Source organism: Schistocerca americana, chromosome 7 (assembly GCF_021461395.2).
Source record: "Schistocerca americana isolate TAMUIC-IGC-003095 chromosome 7, iqSchAmer2.1, whole genome shotgun sequence".
Classification (NCBI taxonomy): Eukaryota; Metazoa; Arthropoda; class Insecta; order Orthoptera; family Acrididae; genus Schistocerca; species Schistocerca americana.
The window spans coordinates 391,313,462-391,337,705 of record NC_060125.1 but is presented as its reverse complement, the minus strand read 5'-3'; the positions used below and the strand labels follow the sequence as shown (position 1 = coordinate 391,337,705).

At 44.0% G+C, this 24,244-nt stretch overlaps 1 protein-coding gene across 1 annotated transcript; it reads right to left on the bottom strand.

Moving 5' to 3' along the window:
• Positions 1–268: 268 nt before the first annotated feature.
• On the bottom strand, positions 269–24,244 carry LOC124622968 (glutathione S-transferase 1-like). Its single transcript, XM_047148755.1, has 3 exons — positions 24,158–24,244; positions 21,173–21,331; positions 269–478 (listed from the first exon to the last, which is right to left on the bottom strand). The coding sequence occupies exons 1-3, from the start codon at positions 24,242–24,244 to the stop codon at positions 269–271; spliced, it is 456 nt and encodes a 151-aa protein (XP_047004711.1).

Sequence of the window (24,244 nt, the reverse complement as noted above, 5' to 3'; positions counted from 1 at the left end):
TAAAAGAGATGATCTCCCTATAATCTGCGAGACTTTTAAAGGTCTTTCGACCAGGGACGGCTCCTGTCTGGCTGTCATGTAAGATTTTCAGTAAAACATGTTTAATTCTCGCTGCTAGAACGCGGGCCACAATTTTATAATCGGAGGAGGGAAATGGGACGAAATTTATTGACATCATCTGGTGGGTATTTTTTGGGGACGAGCACAATTAGACTATCACTGAATCCTGCTGGTAGTTGCCGACCTGCTTCAATTTCATTACATATGTTCAGGAAGCAATGTTCGAGTAAGTACCAGATTTATTACCCTGGGCCTCCCTCAAAGCCTCCCGAAGTTCTTCCTCAGTGACATCACTCAGTAATAGTTGTCTGTCCGTCTCGTCGAGGGTCGCTGTAAGGTAGTTTTTCATGGTCGTAATTGCCTCGTTATTCTTGGGCTCTGACCTGTACAGCCGTTGGTAATAGTCGGTTATACACTCCTGGAAATGGAAAAAAGAACACATTGACACCGGTGTGTCAGACCCACCATACTTGCTCCGGACACTGCGAGAGGGCTGTACAAGCAATGATCACACGCACGGCACAGCGGACACACCAGGAACCGCGGTGTTGGCCGTCGAATGGCGCTAGCTGCGCAGCATTTGTGCACCGCCGCCGTCAGTGTCAGCCAGTTTGCCGTGGCATACGGAGCTCCATCGCAGTCTTTATCACTGGTAGCATGCCGCGACAGCGTGGACGTGAACCGTATGTGCAGTTGACGGACTTTGAGCGAGGGCGTATAGTGGACATGCGGGAGGCCGGGTGGACGTACCGCCGAATTGCTCAACACGTGGGGCGTGAGGTCTCCACAGTACATCAATGTTGTCGCCAGTGGTCGGCGGAAGGTGCACGTGCCCGTCGACCTGGGACCGGACCGCAGCGACGCACAGATGCACGCCAAGACCGTAGGATCCTACGCAGTGCCGTAGGGGACCGCACCGCCACTTCCCAGCAAATTAGGGACACTGTTGCTCCTGGGGTATCGGCGAGGACCATTCGCAACTGTCTCCATGAAGCTGGGCTACGGTCCCGCACACCGTTAGGCCGTCTTCCGCTCACGCCCCAACATCGTGCAGCCCGCCTCCAGTGGTGTCGCGACAGGCGTGAATGGAGGGACGAATGGAGACGTGTCGTCTTCAGCGATGAGAGTCGCTTCTGCCTTGGTGCCAATGATGGTCGTATGCGTGTTTGGCGCTGTGCAGGTGAGCGCCACAATCAGGACTGCATACGACCGAGGCACACAGGGCCAACACCCGGCATCATGGTGTGGGGAGCGATCTCCTACATTGGCCGTACACCACTGGTGATCGTCGAGGGGACACTGAATAGTGCACGGTACATCCAAACCGTCATCGAACCCATCGTTCTACCATTCCTAGACCGGCAAGGGAACTTGCTGTTCCAACAGGACAATGCACGTCCGCATGTATCCCGTGCCACCCAACGTGCTCTAGAAGGTGTAAGTCAACTACCCTGGCCAGCAAGATCTCCGGATCTGTCCCCCATTGAGCATGTTTGGGACTGGATGAAGCGTCGTCTCACGCGGTCTGCACGTCCAGCACGAACGCTGGTCCAACTGAGGCGCCAGGTGGAAATGGCATGGCAAGCCGTTCCACAGGACTACATCCAGCATCTCTACGATCGTCCTCATGGGAGAATAGCAGCCTGCATTGCTGCGAAAGGTGGATATACACTGTACTAGTGCCGACATTGTGCATGCTCTGTTGCCTGTGTCTATGTGCCTGTGGTTCTGTCAGTGTGATCATGTGATGTATCTGACCCCAGGAATGTGTCAATAAAGTTTCCCCTTCCTGGGGCAATGAATTCACGGTGTTCTTATTTCAATTTCTAGGAGTGTATATTCCTTTATCTCATTCTGGGTTGTAGCAACACTGCCATCTTCTGTTTTTAATCTGTGAATCAATTTCTGTCTTGCGCGAGGTTTCTCTTTCGCAAGATGGAAGGAGGATGGGCTTTCGTCATAGGCTCTGTTACCATCGCGAGAACGTATTTTAATTCCTTCCAGTTGTCTTCGTTTTAATAGTGTTAGCTTCGCCTTAATCCTTTTGATCTGTACAAAGATCTCCTGTGTGACATGAGTAGCAGAATACAGCTCCCGGAGATATCGAAAATAAAATTCGAAAAGCTCTTTCTGCTGCCGGCTCCTTTCATAGCTGTAACCTTTCAGGCAATTAATAAGTTTGGGCTTTGCGCAGCGGCACCACCACAGCGTGACCGACAGGAAAGTATGTTGGCGGTGTGAGCAGAGATCCCATACTTGCTGCACCCGTTCTCTTAAACCTTGATCATTGAGTATTGAAACGTTCAGCTTCCAGCCTGCTCTGCCACGGTACGTTCCCTGCCGTACCATTCGGATTGTACAGTGATATGCCTCGTGGTCGGAGAAGTACAACGGCCACGTCTCCGTTGCAGAGATCTTGTCCCGCAGGCGTTTTCCTACATAAGTTCTGTCTATTCGGCTGGCAGTTTGAGCGGTAAAGTACGTAAAACACTGTCGGTCCCCGTTCAGGATTTCCCAGGTGTCTTCTAGGTCCATCAGTCGGACTGTTTCGGCAAGTGTCGCACAACCGTTAAAATGCGGCCATTGGTCTTTAGGCCTTAAAACACAATTAAAATCCCCGCCGAAGACCACGTCCTCCTCATTCCTCTGTAAAAGATACAATAAGTCATTGGCGTAAAAATTTGCTCTGGCGGCTCTATTTTGATTCCCCGAGGGAGCATATATGTATATGAATCGAACTTCATTAATAAGGCACGAGATTCCTCTGCCAGACTCTAGTCTTTCCATGTCAGATACAATAATACCCTCTTTGAATAGCAGAGCTGTGCCTGAGGAGCTATCTGGGATGGTATTTGTCAGTACGTCATACCCAGAAAAGTCAGGTAGAAAATGGTGAGCCACCTCTTGCAGCATCGCGATGTCTGCATCACAGCTATACAAATAATCGCGCAGACTGTGTATCTTCTGCTGTGAAGTTATTTTGTTTATGTTTACAGTGACTATCTTGTAGTCCTGAAAAGGAGGCATGAAGTTCTCTACGTTAAAAGTCGCTGACCAGTCAGCACAAGCATGATGTCGGTGAGGAAGTTAATACGTATCCGAATCATCATCTTTTCTTAGGTTCGTTGAAAGCTGTCGTGTCACAATTAATTCCGCTCTCCCGGTTTGCATAGCCTCCTTTGGTGGTTCAGATGTAGTCAGTCCTCGATCCACCGACGTGTCCTCGATATCATCAGCCCAGCTGCCTGCCTTGGACATGTCCATCTTCTGATCTGAGCCCTTTCCCGTTGCACACTATTCTTTTTGCCCCTCTCTCAGAAGCTGCTGAGAGACCCGATCTTCGGCTGCTGCAGCGTGATTTCCAACCCCAGAGTTCGGCGTGGTCACTGCTATCGCCTGGTCGTGGTCACTCGATTGCTTCGCATCTGTCCTCCCAAGAGCTGCGTCAGTTAATTCGCGGGCAATTTGCACACCTTTCTCGCGCAGCAGTGGAGCTGTTTTCGCAGCATCCTTGTGAGCGATCCGTCGCTTTTTGTGTTTTTTAGGAGAAACGTCCGCTCTTTCATTTGCCACAGTCACTGAGGAAGAGCTGCAGACTGGTAATCCGGTGTTGCCGTCGCTTTCCATTGATTTAAAATCCGCTCCTTTGTCGGTGCGTAGATCATTCTCGACATCTTGGGTTTTCTCGCCAACCTGGGCGCTAACCAAACACGTAGCCTCCGGATCGTTCAGTTTCATCGTCACGTCGGGGATGGTGTCAGCGTTGCCCTCTGGGGTGGCAGTATCCATTGGTGTCTGGTCAGCTTCGGTGTGTAGACAGTTGTGTCCATGTGAGTGACCTCCGTCGCTGCCATGGTCGAACGGACTGCCGCCACATAAGTTAGAGGCATTGATGACATCCTGTTACTAGGAAACTTTTCGCCTGGTGGCAACTGCGTCACTCCTCTCTGTACGCATTGTGCGCGAACATGATCAGTTGCACCACACCCAGAGCAAATGCGGGGCTGACCATCGTATATAACAATGGCCCTGTATCCACAGATCGTAATATATGATGGAATGTGTTTCTCCAGTTCTATTTTCACCCGTCGGACACCGTTCAAGACAGGAACTTTGAAGGACATCCACTTCTCCGCAATATTTCTGATAACCGTTCCATAATTTTTCAATACTGCATTTATTTCGTCGGCAGGAACTTCAAAAGGTAGTTCGAAAATTCTAACTGTGCGGACACTAAATCCTGCACGAGATACCTGAACTACGCCAATATTACCATCGCTGTGAGTAAATTTAAGGCTACCACCGCCTGAATGAACAATCTGATGGCATATTTCAGCGGTTTTAAACTTTATGTGCATCGTACTGCTAACGATCGAAAGATGTACACCAATTATTTCATCAAAAGATCGTTTCAAAACATTCTCAATCCATGCTTCGAGTTCGTAAGCTTTAGGTCGTGCATATTTCGGATCGAAACTTAATTTCAAAGTATCTTTTCGTGTTAGTTCATTCATAGTAAATTCGTGACATTTTTCACACAATAACCCTTAATTGTGTACGCTACAAGAGCGTCAACTCACCGTAAACAGCGCTCAGCCGGCAGCAGCAGAGACGTAAATACCAGCGCGCGTCCGCTCGCCACGGCCGCCGAGGGCCGACTGCGCAGAAGTTAGCCTTTTTTCCACATTTCGACTATTTTGGGTTGAGAAGTGAAGAGAATTATGTTCAAAGTTCGATTAAATTTATAACTTCAGCTGACAGCAGAATTGCGTTTTAAAGAAAATGTAGTAGCGAATGTAATAGCACACGCGACGTCGTATCAACAGTGCGCGACGCTTACCGTTACGCTACTAGCTGTGACGTAGATACAGCACCTCTGGAAGTGAACAACAGTTCCTCCAGAACTTCGGCATTCCACAGTGCTGTGAGATAATGTATATGGCCGGACATAGACTTCAGAGAGACAGACAGTTACAGCATTTCTTTTGCATTGTACGATGGTTTCAACAAACAGATACCGCAATAGAGTAGCTCAAATGGAAAGGAACGCTTCCTATTTAAATTTCTGCATCCTACATTGTTGGCAGTTCTGTGTAGGTGGCAGTTACGTTATTTTATTTTGGTGATTACAAAATAGAGTCGAATGTATGCACTGGGTAGCCAAGGCAGCTAGTACATGGTGATTCGGTCAACCAAGTAAATGAATGTACAGAACATCCTGCAACCACTACAGGGAACCTGTGTGTCAGAATTCTCATCTTGTGTGCGCAACGGTGTTATGATAGAGAAATGAGTCGTGGAGAAGAGGGTTTGGTGGTGTGTTGGACTGATGATAGTTTCATATGACGATGGTCTCGCTTCGATTCCAACTTCTGCCGATGTTTTTTGATAGGCAGAGGCAGATTCTATTCTCTTCTGGCTACGCCAAGTGAAGAAGGTATAATGGCGTTGTGGTCTGAAAATCACATTAAACATGATATTCCTTCTCTGTCAAGTAGACGTTAGGTGGAACCACAATAAAGTAAGGAGTGGCGACATGTAGAAACACTATCACCAGTAACCTTTCTTATACTAGTTATTTATTTCTAGTGACGAAAAGAACCCTGTGTATGGTCACAGGACACTTATTCCGTCTTTTATTTGAGCTTCCGTATGTCGATAAAATTGGCTCTGAACTGGGAATGTAACTCAGACCGCTCTTACCGCGGAATTTGATCCCTTCGTGACAATACAGCTCGACTACAACTTGTTGTTTGTTCAAAACTGCAGATTCTTCAACATCTCCACATATTGCACATGAATGGGTTGGAATCCTGGCCCAGCAGTAAAATTTTCACTATGTATTATCAGGCTCTAGAATGAGAACACCTATCTGCTGGTGGATAATAATTTTTATTTTTAATGCATTTTCATTCGTTGTCAACACCAACGATATCTGACGATTTTGACTCCCAGTGAAACACAGAACTATTTGCGAGATCACTGTAAGTTCAAGGAAGTTATTCCGAGCTGCTGGTGGAGAAAAATTCGGTAGCTGACGTCTCTTTGTGTGTAGTCAATAACGATGTGTGTGGGGTTCGATTCCTAGTCAGCACTGAACTCTTTGTGATTTTATTTCTAGTTCAAACATGCTCTTATGTCGCTGCTGGTGTAACAAACCCATACTTAACGTTCCTTGTCTCTAGAATATAACTGCGATATGTGCCGGGTTGGAGTCCTGGGAAGGAAAAAATTAATGTTTCGCCTCGTCATTTCAGGTAATACATCTAGCTACTGTTGAGAAAATCCGATACGTCAAAGTTGATTGTGTTTCGATAACAATTCGATTAGGTCCTGGGTTCGAATCCCTGTCCAACACAAAGCTTTACCTCACTGCATTTCAAGTAAGTTACTTGTGAAGGTCGGCCGCGGTGGTCTAGCGGTTCTAGGCGCTCAGTCCGGAACTGCGCGACTGCTACGGTCGCAGGTTCGAATCCTGCCTCGGGCATGGATGTGTGTGATGTCCTTAGGTTAGTTAGGTGTAAGTAGTTCTAAGTTCTAGGGGACTGATGACCACAGATGTTAAGTCCCATTGTGCTCAGAGCCATTTTACTTGTGAAGTAGCAATATTTAACATCTCTCGTAGTTCGTTAACAGGGACAATAGATGGTGGGTAGGAATTCGCGTCCGTTAAAAATATTACGTTATGCAATTTAAAGTTGATATTTGTTAACTGATACTGTCTAAAATCGAGATATATCACTCTCTTTATGCCTAGTCAGGAATGACTGTTAATTTCCGTTAGCCCCGAAAACTTAGCCTGCATCATTGGTTTAAATGGCTCTGAGCACTTTGGGACTCAACATCTGAGGTCATCAGTCCCCTAGAGCCTAGAACTACTTAAACCTAACTAACCTAAGGACATCACACACATCCATGCCCGAGGCAGCATTCGAACCTGCGACCGTAGCAGTCACGAGGTTCTGGACTGAAGTTCCTAGAACCGTACGGTCACCACGGCCTAGCCTGCATGACCTCGGTTTGAATTCATAATCAGAACGAGTCGGTTCGTCGTGTCATTTGAAGTTCATACATATTGTCAAGTAACTGCTAATGAATAACGTAAATTTTAATGACATTTTGTGTTAAATAACAAGTATGGTATGTTACTTTGAGGAGGAAATCTTGAATACGTCGAACTTACTACGTGCATTACCTATCTGACGTAATAATGAGAGTGCTAACATTTCAGGTGTGTCATGTATTCAATAAATGTGAGCTTACAAGCCTTAAGGACAGTCTTATCTTTCAATAGTCAAAAGACTGTACCAAGGAGCGATTAGAGGACCTTCTAGACAGATGCGTTATGTAAGTCGCATGGGAATCAGGTGAAATGCAATTCAGGTCTTTCGGATACTTTTGTGCACTACTGTACATAAAATCAGAAGTTAAATATCAAATGTTTTCACCAATAGCGAAATGCTGGAACCTTAATTGACGATAGAATTGTTTTTGCCTGACTGAGATTCGACCCAGCATCTAGCACCGTCGTTTTCTAGCCAGGAACAGACGATAAATAGCTATTGTTTTTTCACAAGTAGCGAGATGGGCGCATGTCTAGCTAGACATCAGGCGACGGAAAGTTCTATACTGAATGGAATTCAAACCCCGCACTCGTGGTCATGAAGAAACTTTAACTATCAAATTCTTTTCCAATAATAGCTAGGAATGGCATGTTTGTACTTTCAATGATGTGATGGAAAATATTCTGCTGGATAGAAGTTGAATCCACAACATGTCGTCGTTGATGATCACAACGAACAAAACGTCATACCCAATTCCGTTTTAACCAGTAGGATGGAGAGGAATGTTTGAACTTGAAAATATGTAAGGAAACGTTTGATTTTGTAATATTGTGATAAAAAGCTCATCATGTGGCTGTGAGTTAAAACGAACACGTTACAGCTGACAACGCACGAAGAGACGTTGAAAATGCAACTATTTTTCACCAGTAGTTCGGAGTGCACATGCTAGGGCTTGAAATGAAATAATGAATATTTTGTGCTGATCAGGGTTCGAAATCAGATAGGTGCCTTTCGAGGACGCCTAGAAGAGTTTGCAATCTGCGGGAACACAGTGAAATCGAATTCTAATCCCAGTCCAGCACCACAATTTTCAACGTCTCAGTTTCAAATAAAGAAAGAGCCTTGTGAAATTACATGGCCATTGGTTGATTAAATGAAATACGTTTTCTAGTTTACGACGGCTTGCTGGTGACAGCGTCTCTGCCTTACGGGGTTTCTCCATCTGTCACAGCTCAAAGGATTGCCCAGTCGGCAGGGAAGGGATGTTACCTTTACTGCGGATATTGAACTAGGAGCTTACTGGCGTTCTGCACTTGGCGTTACTAGGGGTGAAGGAGAGCTACCTGTGTGTGTTAAAAATCTACGCCTGACGTGAGATGTGAACCTACACGTTTTACACATCAATACAAGATTAATCCACCAGACCACAGACCCCCCCCCCTGCCAAGCACATAATTATGAATTGCAGAGTATTCATTTAGATGTAGATGCAGCTGTCAAGAGACGCGTAACAGGAAGGAGGGCGGGATCTGGGAATGGATAGAAGTGCAGAAGTGCAAAATATAAGCGTGAAATGCTTGCAAAGTATTGCTTACTCAGATGTGTGCCACAGTTCGTTTTATCTTAGGACCGAGAGATAAGGAAGGACTGTTCTCAGAACGAAGAAAGGGTTATAGGGAAGGGGATATCAAAGAACACGGTTTCATAGGTGGTGAGAGGAATGATAGAGAGTAAAGACAGCAGCAATTAAAAGATTTGTTTACAAAGTTTTGGGGGAGTGTAATAGAATAGCGCTTGCGGCGATAGTGTCAGAGAGAGAGAGAGAGTGTGAGAGAGAATAGAAGAGATATTAACAACGAGTAAACATAAACGTTCAGATGTGTGTGAAATCTTATGGGACTTAATTGCTAAAGTCATCAGTCCCTAATCTTACACACTACTTAACCTAAATTATCCTAAGGACAAACATACACACCCATGCCCGAGGGAGGTCTCAAACTTCCGCCGGGACCAGCCTCACAGTCCATGACTGCAGCGCCCCAGACCGCTCGGATAATCCCGCGCGGCGAGTAAACATAATATGAAATCGTTGGCGTATTGTGTGGAGGACGGAGGGTGTATTCATGGATGGAGGGGAAGAGAGAGACGTATTTGAAATAACAAAACTACTGTGACAGAGTCCATCTACGCGGATTAGTTTGTAAGTATGTAGACAGGGTATAAATGAAATCAAAATAGAATACTTAACAAACTGTATATTCAAAAGAAACCCACTTGAATTAAAAGGGCAACTGAAAGGAAAGTTAACCCCTATTGTATCTTTTCTGTTGGCACGCGATCTTCCATTGGCTCCCAATGAGGAAAAGTGACAGAAGACATAACAAAACATTTTAAGAACTGTAATATTTTATCCAGAATCCTTCATTATTTTGTACTTCTATCACGCGTCTTGGCATAGAATGTATAAGCCGCCGGACGTAACAACCTGAAGAAGCAACTTCCTCCCAGGCTTCCAGGACGCAGTCCCAAAGAGCGTCCGCAGTAGTTGGTTGGTTTCGTGGGCAGTTCTCTGTTAATGTTCTGGCGACCTCAGCCCACATGTTTTCCATGGAGTTCATATCAGCCGCCCGTGGCGGCCAGTCCATGACGCTGACGCCAATCGTGGAGAGCCACTGCTGAACAAATGCAGACTTGTGAATGGGAGAATGGTCCTCTTCCAATGTGACGCCCCTTCTGCGTACAGCATTCGCACTGACGGAAGCATCACATTTTCCAACATGTGGGCATATTGCGCGCTGTCCAGATTTCTTTCTATCCTGTGAAGAATTCCCGCCCCTCTCGCAGAATTCCAACCCCAGCAGGTAACAGATAGCCGGCCACTTCTTCTCGTCGTGGTTACATATTCGCGTCGATGGCGAGTCCCTTGCGACCTGTAAACGATTCGTGGATCGTCGTTATTGGTGGAAAACACCTTCTCATCAGTGAAAATGACGTTGTCCCACGACGCCCTCAGATGGAGCTCCGCAAATGCTAGCCGGTATAAAACGTTGTCTTCGCTTAGCTCTTGTTTCACGGCTCATCGTCGTGCATGCAGTCCAGCGTCCCTCAGCCTTCGGCGAATCGTGTCACTGGAGCCAGGGAAGTTGGTCTCCCGCCGCAACTGCTTCGCGTTCAGAAAGGGATTTTCTCTGCACTAGGTCCCTGTCTTCCTGCAGTGAGATCACTCTCTTCCTGCCTAAGCCAGGAGCCCTGTTGGTGGTGCCTCTTTCAAGGCAGATCCTCCACCATCTCGTTGTAGTGGTATGTGGTACGCCATACCGTCTGCCAGCTTCTCTGATGGAACATCCTCCTTCCACATTGAGAGCGACGACTCTACCTCAGCCGGCCGGAGTGGCCGCGCGGTTCTGGGCGCTTCAGTCTGAAACCGCGCGGCCGATACGGTCACAGGTTCGAATCCTGCCTCGATGGATGTGTGTGATGTCCTTAGGTTAGTTAGGTTTAAGTAGTACTAAGTTCTAGGAGACTGATGACCTCAGATGTTAAGTCCCATAGTGCTCAGAGCCATTTGAACCAATTTTTGACTCTACCTCGAATAGACCTCTCCCAGTGAGCCATTACGGCAGACAGCCTGATGTGTATTTCTGCTTGCCGCTCTTATACTGATTCCAGGAGAGGAGGTAAGCATATTTACGTCAAACGGAGCGGCAGAGGCAGAGGCATTTGCGTCTCGCCTCGGTCAGCCTGGCTGGCCCGTAGCTCGCGAGCCGCGGCTAATACAGACCCGAGCCGCATGGCCACGATCACCCCTTCAAGGATCAAAAGTTACACCTAACCTACCCAAGTCTGTAGTACAAACAAGCGCAGCTACAGCTATTATGCTATAACATGTGCAGGCACACTTACAGTTGACTATTTATTCAAATATTTGACGAACAATACTTTCAAATATACATTCATTTTAAACGTAGCTACCACAAAATGTTTCACCTAGCTAGCAATAGCATGGCGCAGGAAACTATACTTTCTTGTAAGCGCTGTGCATTAGATGTAGCCTTAAGAAAACCTGTATTCAACCGCGACAACTAAGCGGAATGTAAAAGTAAATAGGTTTAGGCGGCAGCTTCTACAAGTGATAGTATATGCTTAGTATATAAAACACGTTTTGTGCACTTATAACATGTACTCAGTGTCTCTGAAACAATATGTGCTGCACGACGGAAATTACTTTCTGCTGGGGTGCTTCATTTACATCTCAATGATACACGACTACTAGAGAATATTGCTCTTTACGGCAGTCAATCCACTTGTAAATTAACATCATGATATCGCAGATATGAGGCAACACGTTACTAGGGATGAGTAAGGCCGTAAGGTTTGCAACTAAACATGCTACTCCTAGCTACTACTGAATATGAAGTTGATTATTAACGTGTCTTCATAACCATGTGTGCGGCGTCCGACTCTCAGTAAGCATATACGTTTTCGTCACCTTATTTCTAGTTAAACGTGTGCACATCTCGCTGATGGTGGACCAACATTGGACATTTCTCGTCTGTTCCTGGTTAGACAACGACGGCGGTAGGCGCCGGGTTCGAATCCCGGTCAGGCAATACAACTTCAGTCGTCATTTAAGGTTCCAACCCCACTACTGGTGACAAACTGTGATATCTACATTCTGATTTTACGTACTTCAACAATCCGATTAGGTGCTGGGTTCGCATCCTTGTCCCCAGCATTACATGATGGCATTTCAATATTTAACATGTGTATCCTTTATTCCTTGACAATGCTACACTATACAACGTCTTTCGAGGTTAATTACCAAGAAGGTAATTGTCAAGTTAGGGTTCCTGCTTTCGTACAAACATTATCGTCATTTACGTTCAAATTGAGAATTGATAACTGATACTGGTGCAAACGTCAATATTTGACGTCTCTTTCTGCCTAGTGATCAAGTCTCGATAAGGCACAAAGCTTTGCTCGGTTAACAATGGCTTTACATTCTGGGTTTGCATCCGGATCCAGACCGAAGACGTTGGTCATGTCATTTAAAGTACAACTTCGTGTACAAGTAACTGTTGGTGAGTAATGTGAACAAAGATATTACTTGTGATTCGCTGTTAATGTTGGGATTTCCGTAGAGTGGTTGCCGCCGTTAATCACGTTTTCTTTTAACTGCTCAGTATTACATAAAGTTGATGGGAAACCACTCCCCATTGAACGTTGAACGACATTCAGCATGTGTTGAGTAAACCTTTTAGACAGCAAAGAACTTGTTTCCGACTGCCATACAACTTTATAAATCCATATACTGTCTCAAATATTTAATTGTGCCTAAGGATTACTGGACAATTTATGTGACAAAACTAGTTGTCCCATAACATTTGAAATGTCACTTATTGTAATTAAGTTTAGTTTACAAACGTTAAGGACTGTCTGATCTCTTCTGTACTGTCGTGGTGTTACTTTACATCTGGACGGACTGTCATGAAGACCGGTATTCTCTAGTAGTCTCTAGCGGTACCCATTGTGTATCTTACAATGACTGTACTGTGGAGGGTTGCGACTATGTGCAACACAGATATGCTATGTTGGTTGCATGCATTCAGGTGCAGCCTACATGTTGGAATTCAGGGGTGACCCACTTTTTTTGCTGTCGAGTGTACATACAGAATTATCTTTTCTCCCTAGAAAATGTGTAACATGCCGTCTTTATTAGTTATACATAAACTAGGAACCTTCAAAGAAGAAGAGCTACTAGCTGCTGCCCGTTCTAGTTCGGATGTCTAAAAGAATGTACCAGAAACAAAAACAAAAGTGCGCATTATGTTCTGGGACATATGCGAATTTTGGCTTCAGGTTTTCTCCTCTTTGCAGTCAACAGCGTTTAGTACAACTCCTTCCTATTGACGCCAAATGAATAATATGCGTCGGATGGAATGATCGAATATTCCTAGTGTGTTTGGCGCTACAAGTCTACCAGACTGCACGAATTCTGTTGCTTGTGAAACTAAAATCACACTTCGTTTAGGTTTTCTGTGATTTCCCTAAATCGCTCCAGGTAAATGCCGGAATGGTTCCTTTGAAAGGGCACGGCCGACTTCCTTCCCCATCCTTCCCTAATCTGATGAGACCGATGACCTCGCTGTTTGGTCTCTTCCCCCAAACAACCCAACCCCAACACTTTGTTTATTTTAGCTTGATGGCCCATTTCACAAGTTTGTCTGAACCTATTGTTGCACCCAGACAGAGTTACGTCAGAAGCAGCTTATGTTTCCGTTACCCTCAAGAGACAGGCTTGAGAAGAAGTTTCTCGCGACATGTGCTCTCAGTTCCCAGCTCCCCCAGCAGGTACCAGATGGTACCAGAAGCATCGTACATACAGGAGATCGTCCTATTCCAACGACGAGATAAATATTTATGGATGTAGAAAGAAAATTAACGGAAGCATTGATAAAACTCCACAGTAAAAACTACCTAGCTGAAGCCCAAATCACAGAAAACGTCAATTCTGTGCCTTACACTTAATGGGACGTTAATTTGTTGTTAATGATGAAAAATTTAATACCAGTTGTTTGCGTTTTTGGTTGAAGAATAGGTTATAGTTCCCAGAGAATATTGCTACAAGCAAATACATTTTTCGTTTTTTAAATTACGACAGATTAGATGTTTAACTTCTCTGGATTCTCAGAATGAATAATGTTCGATATCGAAATTCTAATGGCATAATTTGGATTCTCCACAAATTTCTTTGTATTTATAGTGTGAATTACTTCGGTACCCATTACTGTTACATCGGACAGGTGCCATAAAAGCAGATTCTGTTCCAAAAATATTGTATGTATATTCGTGTATAGGACGCAGTTTCTGATTTCAGTGATGTTTACGTATCTTCAAAATTATTTCTCGAGGGAGCAGATGTGGGAACATGCTTATCGTGCATTACAACTCTATGCAGCCTTTATGTTACATGAACAAAAATGTGGTGGGAAGATTATGTGTTCATTTAAACAACTTCGTGTGTTTTGATTTTTTCTTCATCTCAAATTTTTACTTTCTTAGGTCCATTTCCCCAAAATCTGTTCACAAGAGTTGAATGAAATTTTGAGATTGCCTTCCTGTAGCTACCAGCAATCATCTAACGAACCAGTAGAGAGGCCAACAAATTAAAAATTGAGAATTATTAATTAAAATTGTTTGTAGAAACATATAATTAAAAGTACATTTTGTTTTATTACACTGTATTACACCTTATGTTCCTTAAGAACACATTAACTGTGATGTACGAGCCGATATGGCAGCCGGCCAGGGTGGCCGAGCGGTTCTAGGCGCTACAGTCTGGAACCGCGCGACCGCTACAGTCGCAGGTTCGAATCCTGCCTCGGGCATGGATATGTGTGATGTCCTTAGGTTAGTTAGGTTTAAGTAGTTCTAAGTTCTACTGATGACCTCAGAAGTTGAGTCCCTTAGTACTCAGAACCATTTGAACCATTTGGACCGATATGGCCTAATACAGTAACCTATATGAAACAGACACTTACACTGAATAAAACGTAAGTTTTACCCTTCTGCTAATCAATCAATCATGTCCTCCTCGCCGTGTCCTGTGACAGCGACTCCGACAGTCGTTTAGTTCGTATTGTGGCGGGCTCGGATGTGGCTTGCAAAGCCGAGCTTTGCTTTGAAGATCCGGTCGCACGGAATGCAATACAGTTGCCCAGTGGAGTTCTACGTATAGATGGAATTAGGCTTGGGCTTAGATTTGCGGAGCTATCGTTTATCGTCCAGGTTCTTTAGACGGATATGCTCGAATTGTTCCACACTCTAGTGTACAGTTGAGTGACACACTGATCGGTGCAATGCAATCTCCACTCAATGTTTGCTCGGAATGCCACAGGCTGTGAGGTGGTGTTTGCTGGTGTCTTTATATCGCAGGTGTTGGCCACCTTTCCGCCACTTTCCACACGAGAGCTCTGAGTAGAACACCACTTTGGAAGTCTACTGTGGTCCATGCGTATGATATTGTAAGTAGGCTGTTTAGGTTTTTATATTGGTAACGCCACGTAGCGCTCTGTATGAAACTCACTGGCTGTGCTGTGTGCAGTCTGTGGCTAGTTGGCATTGTTGAAATATTCTCTATTGTAGTGTTGGGCAGTTGGATGTGAACAGCGCATAGCGTTGCGCAGTTGGAGGTGAGCCGCCAGCAGTGGTGGATGTGGGGAGAGAAATGGCAGAGTGTTGAGAGCGGATGATCTGGACTTGTCCATCAGAAAGAGTAAATTTGTAATATTGGATATCATGAACTGATATATATATGACGACTTTGGAACATTATTAAGGTAAATACATTGTTTGTTCTCTATCAAAATCTTTCATTTGCTAACTATGGCTATCAGTAGTTAGTGCCTGCAGTGGTTAGAATCTTTTATTTAGCCGGCACTAGTGGCGCTCGCTGTATTGCAGTAGTTTGAGTAACGAAGGTTTTTGTGAGGTAAGTTATTCATGAAAGGTATAGGTTATCGTTAGTCAGGGCCATTCTTTTGTAGGGATTTTTGAAAGTCAGATTGCGTTGCGATAAAAATATTGTGTGTCAGTTTAGTGTTGATCAGAATAAGTAAAGAGAGTAATGTCTGAGTACATTCAGTTCTGCTCAGCTGTTTGAAAATCAAATAATGTAAGAGGTTTACCAGCACCGTCATTCATAAATTTTTCTAAGGGGACGTTTCAATATGGCCACTCCATCTCAGTTGGTGTTTTATTAAGAGAGCTTCAGTGCCAGGCAGTTTCACGCGACGCAAAACCTCAGTGTTTGGAACACGGTCTTCCCATTTCGTGCGGAGAACTGATCTCAGGCTCTTCAGCTAATACAACGAGTGCGTAGAGTAATTCAATGCAGCATGAATCTGGAATATTTAGAAGCTTATACCTGTGAAATGTTTTGCACTGGGTTATTGTCGTTAATAAAACTCTTATATTCTTAGCATTGGATCAAAATTCCGAAGAAAATGGTAAACAGATTAAAGAGAACGTGGACTAGATACCGTACTGCGAAGTACTGATAAAAAATGCTGCTAATGTGATCTACAGTGATGCCTTCAAGTACACGAATTTATGTTGCTTAATAAATTATAATCTAATGCAGTAAGACGTTATGCTTGTTTCAGTCTGATCTGAGCAGTGTGAAACAGAACGTTGCTTTATATTTTCTCATAAATAGAAATGAACTGACGTCCGACAGGGATACTGCAATATGGACTTTTCTTCAGAGATTCGGACCGAAACCACTTTCTTATGTAATGTATAGGGTGTCCCAGAAGTGTTGCGACAAATTTTGATGGGTTGTAGAGTGTGTACAGAGGAACAAACCGAGCATAGGAGCCAGTGTCCAGAAGTGTTATCCAACGACGCTGCAGTTATAGGCGGCGGCGCCTGCTATTAGGCCACCCCTTCGGCAGCAAATGTTATTTTGTACACTGACGAACTGTAAGCGGAACGTCTCGCAATGTTGTTTACTATTCAGTTATCACTATTGATTGCCACGATCGCCAGAAGTGAAGAAGGAGCTAGCCGCGCGGAGTGGCCGCGCGGTCAAAGGCGCCGTGTCACAGATTGTGTGTGTGTCGTTCTTAGCATAAGTTAGTTTACTATAGTTTAAGTAGTGTGTAAGTCTAGGGACCGATGACCTCAGGTGTTTGGTCCCTTAGGAATTCACAAACACAAGAAGGAGCTAGCTACTGCGTAGTCAGGCCTTATCTCCCATGAATATGATGCTCTCTTGCCTTGGTGGATGGCAGCTACAGACACGCGTTTCCATTTGCATTTTATTTTTCTCCCTTTTACCGAAAAACATTGGAGATTTTAGAGGGTTCCAGGAGAAACGAGTATTTCGGTTCACGTCTAATAAACTGAGTCCTAGTTGCAATAAAACCTAGAACATATAGTTTCATTTTGCGAAGCCATCACTAACTACTATTAAAAAAGACTATTCAGCAAGCTACAACATATTTTATTATTTGGCCCTCTCAATAACTGAAGGCTGTTAGTATACTCTCAGACAAAAAAAAAAAAAAAAAAAAAAAAAAGACGAACTATGAAGGAATTATCCGAATGGGACAGAAATCGTTACATGTTATGTACATATATAGTCAAACAAATGATTACAAATTCAAAACAGTTGGAGATTTAGTCAAGAAAGAGAGCTTCACAAATTGAACTAGTGAATAACGCGTTCGTCCAGCGCTGGCCCTTATGCAAGTAGTTATTCGGTTTGACACTGATCGAGTTCTTGGATGTACTCATGAGGCATATCGTGCCAAATTCTGTCCAATTAGCTGTTAGATCTCAGAATCCCGAGGTAGTTGGAGGGCCCTGCCTATATTACTCCAAACGCTCTTAATTGTGGCAAGATACACTTTATTGGCCAAGTTGGGGCTTGACAAGCACGAAGGCAAGGAGCAGAAACATTCACCTTGTGCGGACGGACGTTATCTTACTGCAACATAATTCCAAACGGGGCGTAGGCCGTAGTCTGCGTACTGCTGTGCCGCGGATAACAATAAAAGGGGTCTTGCTGTGAAAAGAATAGCACCCAGGCCATCACTCTCATTAAATAAAGCAGCATTGTCTTCAGTGATGAGCCCAGCTTCGAACTGAGCTCCGATGACCAGCCATGACTTGTGTGATGAAGCCCCGGACAGTGGTGGGGTGCGAGCCAGATTGTCGCTCGCCATAAGGCACAACACACAGGAATGATAGCCAGGGTGCTATTTCTTTTCATAGCTGGATCCCTTTGGTTGTCATCCGCGTCACTCTTAAAGCACAGAGCTACGTCGACGACATTCTATCCCCCGCTTTGTTGCCCTTTGTGGCAAGCCATCCTCACTTACATTTCAGCAAAGTAATGCCCGTCCGCACACTGCGATGGTTTCCGTTGCTAGTCTTCGTGCTTGCCAAACCGTACCTTAGCCAGAAGGTCGCCTGATCTCTCGCCAATTGAAACCGTTTGCAACAATTTGGGAAGGACCATCCAACCACGTCATAATGTTGACGTTCTAGCTCCCAGTAGGACAGAATTCGGCACGATGTCCCTAACGAGGACGTCCAACAACTCTGTCAATCAATGCAAAGCCGAATAACTTCATGCATAAGGGTCAGAAGAGTACCTGTGCGTACTGACTTGTTCAATTTGTGAACATCTTGCTCTTGAACAAATTATCCAGATGTTCTGGACCTGTTATTTTTTTCTGTCTGCACATGTGCATCACACTGGTTTTCGTCCCATTATTTCTTCGTGATCGGCCGGATCTTTTTTTTTTTTGTCTTAGAGTGTAATAAACCAGATTTCCAGCCTCAATTTCAAAACTTATCTCCTGCAAAACTCACTATTTTCCCTGCAAGATTACATCATATACAATCAATTGTGTACTTAGAATCTTATTCGCTTAAATGAATGGCCCATTACATAATATTTTATAAAAGACTACAGTAAATCACTAAAATGAAATGGTAAGCAAAAAAGCTGTTGATGTAATGAGGCATTGTTTCCTTAGTCTGAACCATAAACCTTAATTCGTAATTAGCTTGGTTCCTGCTAATTACCCATGGCTATCAAATCCTTCTTTCTTTCTCAAACTAGTAAAACATGTAGTAAATTTTCCTGCTGTAATTTTGTTATTATTACTCTTTTCATTGTTATAAGCATTTCCAACTCTGTCTTCCTTCCATACTCACCCTCAATACACAAATAATAATACATTGCTCAGAATTTCACCCAAGCCCGGTTAAAGGCCCAAGAGAGACATGGTCGCTTGGGGCGTCAAGGTGAGAGGGCCACCAGAGACGCAAAAGCGAAAAATTTGTGCACAGGAATATCAGAATTAGTGGCTGACTAGATTTAAATTTCGCTTTAAAGGTCTTAGGAAGAGCTCAAGGAGGGGCAACTAATGTCTGAGGGGGGGGGGGGGGGGAGGGTGGAGGGGAAGGTAGGGAGGTAAGGGGTGGGGTGTCAAATAGTATGTCGCTTTGTGATATTTCTGGTTTGACAGCCATCATATTCAGGTACAAGAAGCTCTTCTTAGAGCAGTTGAGAAGGCAGCAGTGGGAAGATGACGTAATGTGTGAGGCACGGATGAAAAATAGTTTGTTCGGTACCGGTATCTTGAGACAAACCGCCAAAATTTTGGTCCTTCTCCGTGATTGGCTGCAGCGTTCGGATGTTGCGCGCTAAAACGATAATCTTCTATTTTTGATATTAACAAATCTGAACAACGTATTTACTTCCATTTCTTATTAATGCATCTCTCAATAGCGTGCTATCATTTCATTATTTCACAAGTAATAATAACCCGCAGAATAAGAAAACAGTAGCGAAACGAAAAGACAGACGTAGCATTTCGGAGATCTTCGTATCGCGCCTAACTTGAGTGGCGGGCGAAGTGGTTCGGCTGCAAGATCAGAGCGGTTCGGCAGTCTAGGAAGACAGACATGTTGTCTGCCGTGGTCGATACCAGTTAAGACTTAAATAGCAATGTCTTAGTCTGTAAATGAGAGCTGGACTGACAGTCTTGGAGAACAGACACGTTCTTTGCCGCGATCGGCATCAGGTTAATACTTTATTAGTAATTTATGGTTATGTGGTCATGTAATAATGGATTCACAGCCTACGTGTTGTTTTCTGCGCATGGAAAAACTACAGAAGACTGCAGGTTGCTGAACATTAATTAGAACTTATGCATTCCACGTAGGACGGTGGAAACAAATAAGCATCTCGCATGTGTTGCAGTCTTAGTACAAATGAGAGCAGTGATACGTCAGCAGTAGTGACACAGAGGAGGTATGAAGAAGAGAAGTTTTCGAGGGAAAGGGTTTACCACGCGTATGTAACGCCACCTTTCTCTCTCTCTCACTCTCTCGTTCAACTTGCCATACATGGCATCCCTGGTGGTGATAATCGTTGAATTCGAAGTGCTTTGGAATTATGAGGCTAGAATTTACTAGCGAGAACTGTGAACTATAACCGACCAGCCAATTGTGTAATACGGGTGAACTGTGAATGACCAGAGAACTGCATGAGAAGTGTGTTAAGTAGTCTTTGAACTGTTTTTGAACAGCTTTTGAACTTTAATTGAACTATATCTGATGCCGCAAAATCAAATTTTCCGTTACAATGAAAGTAATATCGGTAACTGAGGAATAGGAAGTGCTGAAGCGATATGAGAATAAAAGTTAACATTGCGTGCGCGGTCCATGGGATTGCGTTATTAATTATTACTTCAAGATTCTTAATGCTACGAGAATGGTCTCGAAGTGGCCCTGCTTTCACATGTCATCTGGACGATACACATGCCTTCATAACTGGCAACAACAAATTGCCCCGACTAAGACCTTTCCTACAAAACAACGTAGAATGTCCCACTTTGTCGCCATTATCAATAGTTCCTACGTGGATACAGACAGCGACAGAGTCGATACGACTGATGACTGTAGATGTTAAGTCCCATAGTGCTCAGAGCCATTTGAACCATTTGAACAGAGTCGATACAAGCTAGAAGTAACCGCCTTTAGCATTGCTCCAGTTTTTGGCTGGCATGTTTTCCAGGAGAAAGCAATCTCAGTTGGTTACGAGGTCCTCCTTAAACCCTTCTCATTGTTCACTATTCTCATTCTCGTACTAAAACTATTTTTGAAAAACATGAGTTTATCAGACAATGTAATGCTAATTTCGATAGGCAAACCGGGAAATATGATACAGCTTGCACAATGTTAAGTCCCGTAGTGCTTAGAGCCATTTGTACCATATGAACAGCTTGCACACTTGTACCGATTTGGTCTCCATAGCTGCGTTATGACATAAACATGATGGTTATTTTCTGCGCAGTATATTCTAAATATCGTGTAAACATTCCAAGAGTGGTAATGCCATTATTCAAACTCGCTGATGTGTTCCTTCCATTTTCACATTGATATTACTTAACTCATAACCATACGTTATTCGTTAAATTTTTTGTTTTGAATCAAAATATTGCAAAAATTTAATGTAAAACACTTACGGTCGTATTCTTTATACGAGGAAAGAGTGCTGTCGCGTTGAAATACAGCCTCTGGTCGACCAGTGCCCTCATCTTCAAATCCTTCGGACAGAGGGAGTCATCCTTTCCATAACGAGACACCAGGTACGTAGGGATCACGTGGCCACCGATATTCAAACACTACTGTCACAGTGTTACAGAGGTTAAGAACGAATTATATGAGACGGCGTAGACATTCACCACTGGATTTACCTCCCATGAAGAATAAAACCATTGTCGTCGATTGCTGGTACCGTGTGTTCTGGATTTATCTGGAACAAAAAGTGAGTATCAAAACAGAGTAGTCAGTTTCACTATGTAGACTAACAAGCTCAAGTGAAAAAATGTATTATGTTCCATGAGTACTTTTGTTTTTCGAATGCAACAACAGTAGGTTAAGATTGATCCGAGAATACAGGCTTTTGCCAACCAGTCACATTCACAATGTGGCCCACCGAGTAAGACAACATCTGGCGGGCCGCTTGAATTTGTGCGCGCAAAGGCCTGAGTGGCTAACTTCAACGCTAATTAACTCTGAGTCGGCGCAACGCATCGAATTTTTTGTTAACAATTTTTTGTCAGCACAACGTACCCTGCAACGCTCTTACAAGCTTTTCTGAACACCGTGTACATCATATAACGTTTTCGTGCACGTGATCTGAACCGTTGGTGATCGATAGGTCGCGCTACGGTTGCTAGGATAACATTTTCGTCTTAGTGGGGGGGGGGGGGGGGGGCGTGGTTTGCGCGGAGATCGGAGGCGCTAGGGCAGTGACTAAGACCAGGAAGTTGAAACCGTTCGCTCGGGGTGAGGCGGCAGAGTAGGAACCAGGCGGCGAGGCCAGTAGTGTGACGGCAGTTGCTGAACAGGATAACAGTCACAGACTCTGAGCGTAGCACGATACCAGGAAGAGACGCTCAGGCGGGCTCCTGGATTGCGAACCATTACCACCTCGATTGCGGCCGGCTGCATATCTTTGAAAACGTGGGGTGCGTACCAAGGGCAGAGGCGTGTTGTGTGCTCCAGCGACCGACCGGTCGTGGAGACGGACGGCGGACCGCAGCTGTGTTGAAGTTGTGTGTCTGCTGCACGTTGTCCTTCCTTTACCGTTGTACGGATGCGTCTGGTGAGTTGCCGATTTGGCTTATCGGATGCAAGTGAGTCTAGCATCTAGTTCGGTAGTTTTCTGGTTGTTTTTCGAGGTTCACGTCCGATTCCATATCAACATCTGGTTAGTGATCCCGCTTCTGTCTCTAGACAGGAAAATTGTGTGAATACTCCTATAAAACTACTGAATATGTTTCTTTATTAGTGCTCCAATAGTGTTATTTGCTGTAAGGCGTCGGATTTATGGCGGCGCGCATTTATATTTTGAGTGGTTTCATGCCATGTGCCACGTGCTACTGGTGCGCACAACTTGATCTGTTGTCTTATTGGGTGTTTATACTACCAAGTTTGACTGTGTTTTTTTAATTGTTTGTAAGGGTGGGGCCTCTTAATATTATTTATCAAGTCTCTCTCAGTGAGAACTTTATTTTGCGCCTGTTACTACTATATTACACGCGGCTGTAATGTCATTCAAAATGTTGTGTTCTGTCTGCTTTTAGTCAGTGGTGCGTAAGCCAAACGAATGCGGTAGCATGTGGCTTAGTGGTCCGCTCCGCGTGGCGGTTACTTCTTTACCCCTCGCCCACGTAGGGCCAGTTTGGTACAATTTGCGGGTGGCAGTCGAACTTCCTGCTTGGTAACTGTATTTAGATTTTGGCCGCCTCAGAGGTTTCGTTGATTTGACTCCTTTAACTCACTGAAAAATTATCAACTTTTATTTTATTTATTTATTCATTTTTATTTAATTTTGACTGTCGTGCGGCGGGTTCGGTCTATAGTAGAGGCCTGACCCAATTTCTGTACTAGATTTTGTATTTCTCTGTTAATTAGGTTACCATTTGTGTTTGTTTCGGTGGGACTTAGGTTAAATCTACCAAGTTGATAGAGCAGGCGCAGCGTCCGAGAGCGGAGCCTAGTCCGCGCCCGACCGAACGACCAACCGGATGCAGGTGGTCCTTACCATCCCACTACATCTTGCCTAGACGGCGTTGTATAGCAAATCGATGTATTTATTTGTCTCTCAATCATTGCGTGCCTACTGCAGCTCTCCCTTTAATTTTTATTTTATTTCTACCTCATCTATGCTGTTGAAGTGTTAACCGGCTAATTTTCCAACAGAGTAATTACTAGGTTCATTTACTTAAATGTTTTAATACAAGAGTGGTTCGGCCAACTGAGTAGGTATTATGCACTGTTGGCTTTCGAGCTGGCCATATACTAGAAGATTTATGTTCTATTAATTTCATGAAGGTTCTCACTGACTATTTATACGAATCAAGACGCAATGCTTAACACCAATTGTGTGTTTATTTCTTTAGCGTGCCTTTTGCATCTCCGCTGTGCGGTGGTATAGTAATTTTCTTATATGGAGCTTTTTCGCGGAGCGTACTTCTATTTAGGATTGTAAATCTTAAAGTTTCTTTCGAGAAAGGATTTTTACCGCTTTTATTCCACTGCTACAGTTTTTAATATTGTATTTAATCTCTTTGCTATTAATCTGTCTGGTACAGATTGATTGTAAATTATTCTGTTTCTTAGTAGTCAATACAACTGGCGGTGCCTCTCCAATATATGTTTTATAAATCTAACTTAATATGTTGTGTTAAAATAAAGACAAAGTATACAATACGCGTAGTGTTCAATCTCCCTTTGGCCCTGTCCTTCCTACCACAGACAGCCTCTCACCGGTTTTGCGTATCATGATCTATAAAACAAGAAATGAGCCTTTTAGCATATGTCTGATGTAAGGGATTTCTGAATACTGTAAGAAATTAAGATTATTGAATTCAGTACTTGCGTCTCACCTTACGCTATTCCTCCGACAACTGTTCTTTCTTATACAGCTCGACGTGTTTCACCGTGGCGTCAATCCAAATGGCCTTAGAAACAGCTAAAACTGTTCTCGATGGTGGGCTAATAGGCCAGTGGTACAGAACGACGGACAT